General features: G+C 39.2%; 1 protein-coding gene across 2 annotated transcripts in view; it reads left to right on the forward strand.

The window, feature by feature from the left end:
* Nucleotides 1-12,770, forward strand: part of ZC2HC1A (zinc finger C2HC-type containing 1A) — a 35,312-nt gene extending 22,542 nt beyond the window's left edge. The window contains exons 8-10 of one of the 2 annotated variants that reach the window (XM_057426259.1): nt 1,865-1,987; nt 10,698-10,805; nt 11,610-12,770. In XM_057426259.1, the coding sequence (XP_057282242.1) occupies nt 1,865-1,987; nt 10,698-10,805; nt 11,610-11,793 (415 nt within the window). In that variant the 3' untranslated portion in view covers nt 11,794-12,770. The remainder of the gene's footprint in view (nt 1-1,864; nt 1,988-10,697; nt 10,806-11,609) is intronic. The other variant, XM_057426260.1, reaches the window with a different exon arrangement.
* The last annotated feature ends 227 nt before the right edge of the window (nt 12,771-12,997 follow it).

The following is a 12,997-nucleotide window of genomic DNA, read 5'->3' on the forward strand; positions in this document are numbered from 1 at the left end:
GGTTATTGTCTGCAATATTCTGTACTGTAGGTGCCTGAAGTTACAGATCATGTTGATAAATTGTTTAAGGATCAGAAAAGAGCTAAGAAAAGTGTGATAGGTTGGAGTCCAGAGGAGTGCCACAAAAGTGGTCATAGGTTAGAGCATCTTTCCTGTGAAGACAGGCTGACAGAGTGGGTTTGTCCAGCCTGGGGAAGAGAAGGCTCCAGATAGACCTTATTGCAGCCTTCCAGTACTTAAAGGGGCCAGCAAGAAATCTGGAGAGGGGCTTTTTATAAGGGCATATAGTGACAAGACAAGGGGGAATGGCTTTAAACTTAGAGGGGAGATTTAGATTAGATATTGGGAAGATACTCTTTACTCTGAGGGTAGGAAGATCTCATTTAATGCTTTTGAGATGTGGATTGCAAGGTTCATACCAGAAGCTTCTGAAAAAAATTATGTAGCAAACTTGATGGGTTATTTCCTTTTTAATACGATGTTGTTGTAAGAGCATGAAAAGTAGTATGGTACAGGTATTGGAGATACAGCAGTACACAAGCACTTTTTTTTTTATGGTTGTATCTTTTATTTTAAAAGCTAAATTGAAAAGAATATGCTTCCTTGACAGCAATTAGCTGTTGCCTTGCTGGCATTGTAGTTTATTAAGGTTGTATGATAAGAATCAGAAAACTGCAGAGTAATTACAAGAAATTATTTCTCTTGGTGGGAGGATGCATTTTGTTGGTTTTGGTTCTTTGGTTTTGCCTTCTGATTTCCCTCTAGGGGTGGGGAGGTTGCAGAATAGTTAAGCTTCAGCTACCCAGATATTTCCATCAATCTTGCTTGGTTTGTTTCTTTTATAGTTCTTTAATTTCAGAAAGATCAATAAAAAATATTTTAAGTGTCATCATTTTCCAGTTCAGGGTTAAGTTGCTAAGCTTTCCTTGAGATGAAATTTCAGTTATATTATTGAGGTAGGGCTGGAGATATAATAGGCTTTATGCAGTTTTTAGTGTATGATGTAAGATGCTAGAAATGCAGAACTTTACTTGAAGATCTAATTTTCCTAATATAAGCTGTGGTTTCTGAAAAGCTACAATTTTTCTTTAAGCTGATATGTGGAATGGTATGGGATTTTTTGTTTAGTTTTAAACAAAACAAACAAACAAAAAAAAAAACCCCAAGAAAATGTTTTTAAAATTTGAGGTTTGGTTTATTCTTTTTGGTTTGAAAATGTTACCCATAATAATAGAAAAGTGTATATACTGTCTATTGTGAGTAGAGTTTTTTTAATACTAAAACAAAGGTGTTTTTCTTTCAGGCTTTCTGTTCTTTTCTCATCTCCATAAAAGAAAAGAGAATGGAAGGCATGTTATTCTCTCTGGGCACAATGTTCAGCCTTTACCAAATAAAGTGAAAAAAAAAAAAAAAATTTCCTTCTTGGTAATTCTAAAAGTCAAGGAGGCTTCTACTTACATCTGTTATTTCCTAACATCTTCATAAAGTTACTGTGGCTTGTAATTATGAGCCCCTTTTACTTGAGAAGTTTGACATTATGTAAACTATTCTTACAAGAAAAAAGGCCAAATGTGAGTGCATTGTGCAGATAGTGAGGATAACTGACATTAGTTTTTCGTTTTGTGTTTAAAAAAAGTATGTATTGGAAACCTAATCCAAATATAAGTCTATGAAATCCTGTCCTCTTCAAAGTAAAAAGCACCTCTTTGTTTGCTGAATTATTAAAGTCTGATTTCTACATTATTTTAGTCAGTGGGGATTCTTTGGGAATGTAAGTATTTAATTGTGAGTACTTTAAATTGTTTGCGATAACTTGAATAGCAATCTAGCAATCTCCTTATGAGTACCCCTTTATATATTTTAGTAGTAAGATGGACAAGTTAGGCCTACCGCTGCGAACTGGAAGAGATGTGCAAAGGTTTTATGACACTGATACAAAAACAGACAGTACCATCAAAAGACCAAATGAGTTGTTGCCTATAAAGAAGTAAGTATTACAAATCAATGTGGTTTATCTGTTTTGCAGAATCTTCCTCTAAAGCATTGGAATAGTGACAGTATTACCTTGGCAGACATCTGTCACCCAGGATGTCTGCCATGTAATGCTGTTGGAGAAGAATGTATAATGTAATTAGTATAAGCATCTGTTTTATGTTAAGTAAACAGCTTCACAGTAGAAGAGGAAATATTAAGACTTTTACCAGAATTGACTTCTTTTGTTACTGGTTATGAACTAAAAGTAAAGAACATCTATCTTTGTAAACCTGAGATAAAACTGTTGAATGACGTAAAGCTGAAGTAAGCATTTAAGCCTGATAACTATACAAATGCCTTACAGGCAGATATTTTATGGCAAAGTAATTTTATTCTCTGAAAGTCAAATACTTATCTGTCTTCTGTAAGAATTTGAATAGGGAAGACTTTGTAATAAGATGTTCAGCATTTTATTAAGTCCAACTTATTATAAAGACTTTTGAATATTCAGCTAGTTTGGAAGAAATCTAAGTTTGGAAGAAATTTTATTCTGATATTTTAAAAAGGAAATAGATACTATATAGTATCTTTATTTTAATTTGGAAGATGCCAAATTCAATTGGGTTGATTCTTCATGAACAATACCTTAAAGAATATTGCAAAAGAGAGATTAGTAAGGAATTATGGGACACATACATGGAATGTAATGCTTTAGATAGTAGAAATTTGATTAAATCTCTTACTGTTATTTTAGTATTGTAACTAAAGCTGAAGTATCTTTGGGACAGAGCTGGAATATTTGAACTTAGTTTTCTATTTGAAGAAGTAAAAGGAATGAAGGGGGGTGGTATCTTTTTAGATATCTTTTAGGTATCTTTTTTGGGGGGGGTGTTCTTCTTTTGCATGTTGGGCTAGAGCTATAAATCCTGTGAACGATCAAAAATCGGGTCAGTTTTTCATTTTATAGTACATTATAAGATGGCTGACAATTTGTCTGAGTAACTAAAAGTGCTTATAATAGCTCCTATCCATAGTGCAGTGATTTGATTTTTCTTCTTGAGAGAACTTCTGTAAGAGTATGGGTGCTTACTGCTCTTCATAACTTCCCTGTTGTTCTTATTTGAATGTTCACTAAGTTTATGAATTAAATCTGCCTTCTTTACAGGACATTATTCAGTATGTTACATGCTGTCCTGGGTTCAGCAGTAGCAGTCATGTTTTTTTTCCTTTGTGGTAGCTGGTGCAGTGCTGTGTTTTGACTTCCAGCCTGAGAACAGTGTTGGTGAAGCCGATGTTTTCAGTTGTTCCTAAGTGATGTTTACCCTGACCAAGGATTTTGTGAGGCTCATGCTCTGCCAGGGAGGAGGGGAAGCTGTGAGGAAGCAGAGATGGGGCGCCTGACCCAGGCTAGACAGGGAGGTATTCCATACCACAGCACATCATGGCCGGGGTGGGGGGTGACTGGGAGTTACCCCGAAGGACACGGGCTTCCGGGTGGGACTTGTTTTCTTGGCCAGTGGTATTGTATTCTCTTCCCTTGTTATTTTCCTTATCATTGTTGTCGTTGATAGTAGCGGTGGTGGTCTGTGTTGTACATTGGTTGCTGGACTGTTCTTGTCTCGACCCGTAGGAGTTGCACTCTCTTGATCCTCCTCCCCGTTCCTCTGGGAGCGGGGAAGGGGAGAGCCCCCGGTGGGCGGGGGGGGACACGGACCTCGATTGTTGTCAGCTCGGCACCACTCACTGGGAGTGAGTGAACAAGTTACCTGACTGGGTTTAAACCACGACAGTTCTTTTTTGGCGCCCAGCGTGGGGCTCGAACCCACGACCCTGAAATTAAATCTTCCATCTCCGATGCTTTCCCACAATATGGCAGGACCCATCAGTAAATAAGGCATACTGCTTTTCACTTTCTGACAGTTTATTATATGGTGGGGCCTCTTCAGCGCGCACCACCTTCTCCTCTGGTGACATTCCAAAATCTTTGCCCTCTGGCCAGTCCATGATGACTTCTAGAATGCCTGGACTACTGAGATTTCCTATTTGAGTTCATTGTGTAATTAGTGCAGCCCATTTACTCCATGTAGCATCAGTTGCAAGATGTGTAGAGGAGACCCTGCCTTTGAACATCCAGCCCAGGACGGGCAACCGGGGTGCCAGGAGGAGCTGTGCTTCAGTGCCAATCACTTCCAAAGCAGCTCGAACCCCTTCATAGGCTGCCAGTATCTCTTTCTCAGTTGGGGTATAGCTGGCCTCAGATCCTTTATATCCCCACTCCAAAAGCCGAGGGGTCGACCTCGAGTCTCCCCTGGAGCTTTCTGCCAGAGGCTCCAGGTAGGACCGTTCTCCCCAGCTGCAGTGTATAGTACATTTTTTACATCTGGCCCGGTCCGAACTGGTCCAAGGGCTACTGCATGAACTATCTCGCGTTTAATTTGCTCAAAGGCTTGTTGCTGCTCAGGGCCCCATTTAAAATCATTCTTCTTCTGGGTCACATGATAGAGAGGGCTTACAATCAAACTGTAATTTGGGATGTGCATTCTCCAGAACCCCACTGCACCCAAGAAAGCTTGCGTTTCTTTCTTATTAGTTGGTGGAGACATTGCTGTTATCGTGTTGATCACATCTGTGGGGATCTGTCTACGTCCATCTTGCCATTTTATTCCCAAAAATTGAATCTCCTGTGCAGGTCCCTTGACCTTACTCCGTTTTATGGCAAAACCGGCTTTCAGCGGGATTTGGATTATTTTCCTCCCTTTCTCAAAGACTTCTTCCGCTGTATCGCCCCACACAATAATGTCATCAATGTATTGCAGGTGTTCTGGAGCTTGCCCCTGTTCCAGTGCAGTCTGGATCAGTCCATGTCAAATGGTAGGGCTGTGTTTCCACCCCTGGGGCAGTCGGTTCCAAGTGAACTGGACACCCCTCCAAGTAAAAGCAAACTGTGGCCTGCACTCTGCTGCCAAAGGAATGGAGAAAAATGCATTGGCAATATCAATCGTGGCATACCACTTGGCTGCCTTTGACTCTAGTTCATACTGAAGTTCTAGCATGTCCGGTACGGCAGCACTCAATGGTGGTGTGACTTCATTCAGGCCACGATAGTCTACTGTTAGTCTCCATTCTCCATTAGACTTTCGCACTGGCCATATGGGGCTATTAAAGGGTGAGCGGGTCCTGCTGATCACCCCCTGACTCTCCAGTCTACGGATCAGCTGATGGATGGGAATCAGGGAGTCTCGGTTGGTGCGATATTGCCGCCGGTGCACTGTTGTGGTCGCAATTGGCACTTGTTGTTCTTCGACTTTCAGCAACCCCACAGCAGAGGGATCTTCTGAGAGACCAGGCAAGGTGGACAGCTGCTCAATTTCCTCAGTCTCCAAAGCAGCAATACCAAAAGCCCACCGGTACCCTTTTGGGTCTTTGAAGTACCCTCTCTTGAGGTAGTCTATGCTGAGGATGCATGGAGCCTCTGGACCAGTCACAATAGGGTGCTTTTGCCATTCCCTCCCAGTCAGGCTGATTTCAGCCTCCAGCACAGTCAGCTCTTGGGATCCTCCTGTTACTCCAGAAATATAGATGGGTTCCACCCCTTGACAGCTTGATAGCATAAGGGTACACTGTGCACCGGTATCTACTAGAGCCTTATACTTCTGTGGGACTGATGTGCCAGGCCATCTGATCCACACAGTCCAGTAAATCCGATTGTCCCCTACCTCCACCGGGTGGCTGGAAACATACGCTGTGCCCCATGCCACTGCCCGGAACACTATCCTGGGCCTTGAGAAACAGATTTTGTGGCGACACGGCACCCCAGAGAGAATTGAGTCAGACAGTGGGACTCATTTCCGGAATAACCTTATAGATATTTGGGCCAAAGAGCATGGCATTGAATGGGTATATCACATCCCCTACCATGCACCAGCCTCTGGGAAAATCGAACGGTACAATGGGCTGTTAAAAACTACACTGAGAGCAATGGGTGGGAAAACTTTCAAGCATTGGGATACACACTTACCAAAGGCCACCTGGTTGGTCAACACCAGAGGATCTGCCAACAGGGCTGGCCCAGCCCAGTCAGAACTTTTACATATTGTAGAGGGGGACAAAGTTCCCGTGGTGCATATGAAGAATTTGCTGGGAAAGACAGTCAGGGAGAATCCACAGTTCTCATTACCTCAGTGAATTCCAGCTTCTTCTTATCTTGCTTGCTTAAGCTTCTTCGGGCCTCTCACGGCCTTGCTGTATCTTTCAGGACTATTCAGAGTTTATGTACCAATTATGCATTCTCCCGTGAGAACACTGTCTCCACACTGAATTAATCATTTCTTGTGGGAAATAATTTTTGAAGACATTCTGTATGAATCTTTAGATATGCAAACTGAATGCTCAGATTGCAAAGATATTATTTTTTTAGGAAAGGAATAGAGACTAAAAGATTTGTCTTAGAGGGACAAGTGGCGTTCAGCCACCCAAGATCGAGCAATAACAGATCTGTGATGCCCTTAGATGTCCGGGGCCGCACGCGCGCTACACTGACTGGCTCAGCTTGTGCCTACCCTCCCCCGGCAGGTGCGGGTAACCCGTTGAACCCCATTCGTGATGGGGATCGGGGATTGCAATTGTTCCCCATGAACGAGGAATTCCCAGTAAGTGCAGGTCATAAGCTAGCGTTGATTAAGTCCCTCCAAAAAAGAACTGTCGTGGTTTAAACCCAGTCAGGTAACTTGTTCACTCACTCCCAGTGAGTGGTGCCGAGCTGACAACAATCGAGGTCCGTCCCCCCCCCGCACCGGGGCTCTCCCTTTCCCCGCTCCCAGAGGAACGGGGAGGAGGATCGAAAGAGTGCAACTCCTACGGGTCGAGACAAGAACAGTCCAGCAACCAATGTACAACACAAATCACCACCGCTACTACCAACTACAACAATGATAAGGGAAAATAACAAGGGAAGAGAATACGATACCACCGGCCAAGAAAACAAGTCCCACCCGGAAGCCCGTGTCCTTCCGGGTAACTCCCAGTTACCCCCCACCCCAGCCATGACGTGCTGTGGTATGGAATACCTCCCTGGCTAGCCCGGGTCAGGCGCCCCGTCTCTGCTTCCTCACAGCTTCCCCTCCTCCCTGGCAGAGCATGAGCCTCACAAAGTCCTTGGTCAGGGTAAACATCACTTAGGAACAACTGAAAACATCGGCTTCACCAACACTGTTCTCAGGCTGGAAGTCAAAACACAGCACTGCACCAGCTACCACAAAGGAAAAAAACATGACTGCTACTCCTGAACCCAGGATACATGCCAACAGCATTTGACAAATGTGAATAGCTACTGACCCTTGTAAAACTCAGCATAGCAATGTGGATGGTCACAGTTTATGATTTCTGGGCTTTGGTATGCATGCCATTAGTCATAAGGAACTTACTTATTATTTTGCACAGAACTATGAGCTGTTGTGGGTGACAGTGGTAACTGTCAAGAATACGTGAAAACGTCCTGTCTAGGGAGCAAGCTTGATACTTCAGCGTATTATTGCAAACTCCAACCAAATTGCAAATGCATAAATAGAGAAGGCTTTTCATTTTGCAAACAGTCGTAATTCAGCTAGGTGTACAACATGAGCTGAAGTTACCTTCAGTCTTATTTCTTTTGAAATTCAGAATGAATAATAAACATCTTTAAAGGTATGTCCAGATTTTAAGAATTCAGGGTGGCATTGTTACACAGCTTCATCTGTTGTCAGGCTCCATTAATACTTCACGTGGTACAACTTAGAACAGGAATTTATATAACTTTGCAAAAAAAAAGATAAAAAAAAAATTCAACCAAAACCCAAAAAACCAACAGAACTAGGCAAGTAAATAGAAGTGACAGAGGTTAGACAGACTGGAAGAGACCAAGCTGTGGTGGCAGAGGTTCATATAATCAAGAATGTCCAACTCTGTTGAAAAACATCTGTCTCAAGAGACTAGATTGCAATTTAAGGATGCAGTTTCAAGATTTGTCATCAAATATGCATGAAACCTAATGCTAATCATGTGTCTAGATCTGGGATGAATAAAGCTGTAGACCATGGTAGCCTGCTACTTCTGCTGATTTACTTATCAGAAATCTCAGAAAACATTGCAGTTAACTGTAAGACTCGTATTAAAGCTTCTAGTCTAAAAATATGTTTGGGGTTTTGTTTTGGTTTTTTTTTTTTAATTATTTTTAGAAAGCTATTTCAGGAAAAGAGTCTGCAGAAATTATGCAGTAAGATATCTTTAAATATTTAAGAATCAAGACATCGTGTTAAACCTTTAATAAATGACGTTTTATCTCTTTGTGGGACTCTGCCTCCCTCAATAGACAGGGTAAACAATGCACTTTCAATGTGGGTTTTCAATATTTGGTTTTTTTTTTTTTTTTTTCCTGGTTCAGTCAGTGGTCTCTGTTCTGTACTAGATGCCACACAAATCATGTATATAAGACACTGATTTCTGAGAAATTTCTCTAGTATATACTTAGCATTAAAACATCAGGTGAATTTTCAGAGTAATTAGTGGGATGAGGGTATATTACATATGTTTTAGAGAACTGAACAGTTGAAATTCAAGAAAGAATAGTGTTTAGTTTTTTTCATGTCAATTTGTGTCAAATATCTAGGACTCCTAGTATTATGTTTAAAAATGATTGAGTCAAAGTACACCTCGAAGAGACTTCAGTTTAAGAAGTTAATGCTGTTAATTGCAATGTGTTTGTCCCCCAAAAAAGTCCAGAGAAAACTGAGTCAATAATACTTTTGAAAAAAATGTTTTAAATTACTTGCAATTTTCTAAACAGGCGCTGAGACACAATTCTGTTCTTTGCATCATAGTCTGATCATCTACAATCCATCATGATCTGTACCATTTCTGTGTCTACAGCTGAATTTTTCTTTATATGCTTTTCCAGCTTCCTTAACAAAGTAACAGTACAGAATGTCCTTTCCCCTGTTGAGCTCTAATGACATTTACTCAATTATAAGCAAAGTTCTCTCTTCAGGGTAAAATCAGATGAGGGAAATAACATAAGATGGAGAATTTAATATCTATACTGTTGTGTATACTTGTAACAGTGTAATTTAGGTTACATTTAGAACTTTTATCCTGGAATTTTGTAATGTCTGAAAGACGTAACTTTTAATAAGTTTAATTCTGATATAACTTATGTAGCCCTTTTCAGGGTTTGGGGTTTTTTTTGTTTGTTTGGTTTTTTTTTTTTAATTATGAAACCATCTTTAGAATCTCTTTGCAAAAGAAGTTGGGCAGACAGGAAAACTAAGGGAGAAGGTTGGTGTTTTGCCCAGTGAGTCAGAATCTTTGATGCTTCCACTCTACCTGTTACATGTAGAAGCCATTCTTGTTAAACTTGAATATTTTAGTTAAATATAATATCACTTGATTTAATCTTAAATTTAGTTCCTGATTTCAACTTTCATAGTGAATTTGATCGCTTTTCCCCTGAAGTGTTTCCACTTAAGCTGAAAAGCCATCTTTAATCTATGCTCATAAACATGAAGGAAGAAATGCTTTATGCAACATGTCTAAAATTCAGGAGTTCTTACATTGTTCCTCAGTTGTGTCAGTGTTTCATTTGAAGTTACTGGAGTTGAATGCATTTTCTTCCATATACTTTGAAACCCAAACCAAGACTAAGTTGTTTATTGTTGTGAAATGAGCAGTCCCAACTTAAATTTCATTTATGCATTGGTGTTCCAAGAATGAGAACAGAAAAACTTGGTGAGTCATTCACAGGATATCAGTCACTAAAGCCTTGCTGAAGAAGAAATCCCAGTGAATGGTAATTCTTTTGAGCAGTGATGAAAAATTCTGTACTTTGTCACTGATGATAAAAGGATGCCCCTTCCAATCTTTCTTTTTTTAGTGCTACTCAGATTTTTCAGGGAATTCTGATGTTTCAGTAGTCATCAAGTAAGTAGTGAGATGTTCTGTATGTTTAGGATGTGTTGTTCATTGTATACTGGCTTCTCATAAAACCCACGATTCTGAGGAAAGCAGCTTTCATAGCAGTGTGGTCATACTATTGAAGCCAATTTCAAGAACACTGTGACAGGCTAGAAAAAAAAATAGGCCCTAATGCACAGCTGGATAGACTTTCCTCCTATTTATAAATACACTATTTATTCTTTGAAGAAAGAGGATCTACAGCATTATCTAAGAAGTGCGCATCCTAAATAAAGTCGGTGGCTATGACGAAAAAGAGTTTTGTGACTCATTTCATATTGCTCACAAAATATTGAGAATATGGTCTTCCTTCTGCATTTTTTTATTTTTTTACGTTTTTTAACTTTTAAGATATGCAGTCGGCTGCTCTATATTTCTCTGAAAGCCCTGCCAGTCCTAAAAAGTGACTCATAGTTCGTCAAGGTGACATTATATACTAAGCCACCAGTACTGCAGGATCTACCTGTATTTTGATGTGAAAGCAAGTAAAACACATGAATGAGAAGGGACTTGCTGTTCTGTTTTGTTTCTGATTCTAAGACTGAAGTCATATTCAGTCCAAACCATGCCAGTTCATGCCAGAGCTCTACTGTCTGCTCCTAGTGGGAAACAAGCTATATTTTTCATGCAGTTAATTGATGTGTAGATTGTTGAGCTATTTTTTTTTACCATTTGTAAATGTATGTTGTTGCATGTATTTTTGTGTATACATAAATGATCAGATGTTTTTTGTGTACTAGAGGTGCAACAAAGCCACGGACATCAACCCCTCCTAGTGTAGCAAGAACCGTGAGCGCAGGTGCTCTAACAAACAAAAGAAAAACTAGCAATTCCGACATTTACTCAAGGTACCTTTGAATTTTGTGGATTTTTGTCAGCAATAGAACCTTAATTAAAGGGGAGTACCTATTACAAAAGAAATTAGGGAAAATACTGTTCTCTGCAGTTAATAGATAACTCATAATCAATATTATTGAGCATGTTTAATATACTGAATATATCTTGCATATTTGTCATCTAACAACACCTTTGTCATCAGCTGTCTTGGGTGTGCATGCAAGACTGTTAGAAATGACAAAAACATCTTAGGAGAGCTGTTGAAAAAAAATAAGTGAATGGTCCTTCAAATGATGAGTGGTTCAGCTGAAAGTTAATTACATTGCATGCTAAGCATAGAAATTCTGTTGTCTGCCCTTTTAAAGGGTAGGATAAAAATTGCATTGCTGTATTGTATTTTAGCCTTTCTTGTTTTGACAAGCTGAGTTTTAAGTTTTCCAGCATTCCATTTAATCTAACTAGCAAATCAAATATCCTAAATTAGATACAATTAGATTAGATCCTAATTTAGAATAGATCCTAATTTAGATCTTAAATTTAGATCTTACTAATTAATAATCTTAATTTAGATTTCACTAGATCTAAATTCTAGATCCTAGTCCTAAATTTTTGGCATATTTTTTTTGTTTTCTTGCAGGGAAGGTGAATATCTGGAGATAAGTAGGGGAATCTGTAGTTATATGCCACTGTAAATAAACAGGAAGTGTAAGATCACAGTAACAATAGCAGTAATTCACTGCAAGGATTAGAATAATTTTGTATCGAGTTATACTGAACTGACTTACAGAGAATGTTCTTCATCTGGGCATTTTCAGGTCTGACAGTAAAATTGGATATGACAGTGGAGACTGCACATCCTCAGTCAATGGAAGTTCAAAAAGCAGCGAAGGAAATTCACCTGTACATTTATCGAAGTTCTGCCATGAATGTGGAACAAGGTATCCAGTGGAATGGGCAAAGTTTTGCTGTGAGTGTGGAATTCGAAGAATGGTTGTGTGAACACATTCTTAAACGTAAAAAGAAAATGAGAAATTGGAAGCATCTTCTATATACTGCTGCATGGAAAACTAGAGCACTCCTTCCAGTTAGACTTCATGCTGCAAACATGTTAAAACATCATAGTGTAATGTTCTGAGTGCAATCTTCTGGTTACACAGTTATTTATAAAGAAATATATATATATACACACTGTATATAAAAACAGCAGGTACCTAAAACTGTGCCATTCAAGGAAATACTCTTTAATCTCTGGAAATATTTAATTTTAAGGTAAAAATGTGTTAAGTAACTTAGGTAGCAGAAGTGGTTCAGTGTTATTTTTCTTTAAATCCTAATAGATAAGTGATGTAAATAATTCTTTATCTAGTAGGATAATACCTGTAGAGAACTAGCCATGGAAAAACTTGGGATTCAGAAGTTTCTCTGTGAAAATACTACCTTCAGATGTGACAGCAGCTTAGATGCTATGCTAAGTGACAACAATATGAGCAACTCCTTATAAATTCCTAGCTAAAAGTGCAAGTCTGGATCCTTTTAAACTCTTTTAATAGTAATATTCTAATTGGACTTCCTAGGATTTTTTTTAAAGAATCAAAACGGAATAACTACCTGAGAATTCTGTCCACATGTAAGAAAAGCAAGATTGTTTGTGGCTTTTCATGTTCTATTTTCAAATCAGAACATATAAATACTTTTATGTATTTATAAGGAAACATATGGTATCGTCATTTTGTTAAGTTCCTTTTGTTCAGAAATACTTGTCTTCCTCCTCCTGTGCCCCACCATGACTAGCATATCTAAATGTTTTGTGCTTTTTGCCTTTAAAGGTTTCCAAAGGTCTTGCTCCTTTTTTCTCTTCCCTCATTTCTTGAACGAAAGACAAAGCCTATGCTTGTCCTACCTAAATGATGAACTCTTGTTTTGGAAACAAGCCTTCTTGATGTATCCAATACAATAAAAAGATTTCTATAAAAAAATTGTGTTATTGGAGAAGTAGAACTTGATGCAAGCAGTGACTGGGTTTTATTCTTATTCCTGTTCAAGAAACACAGCTCAGATACGAGCACATGATGGAGAAACTGTGCTCCACAGGTTAATGTGTTAATACTTTACGTGGATTTTTTTGCTATTTTCTGTGTTCCTGGGCTCTGAATGGCAGTCTCTTGAAGTTAGTAATGGACTTTGCATTAATTCATAGAGAAGA

The sequence above is a fragment of the Pezoporus wallicus genome, unplaced genomic scaffold (genome assembly GCF_028554395.1).
Source record: "Pezoporus wallicus isolate ANWC-B61680 ecotype Strahan unplaced genomic scaffold, APGP_CSIRO_Pwel_v1 contig_4131, whole genome shotgun sequence".
NCBI classification, from domain to species: Eukaryota; Metazoa; Chordata; class Aves; order Psittaciformes; family Psittacidae; genus Pezoporus; species Pezoporus wallicus.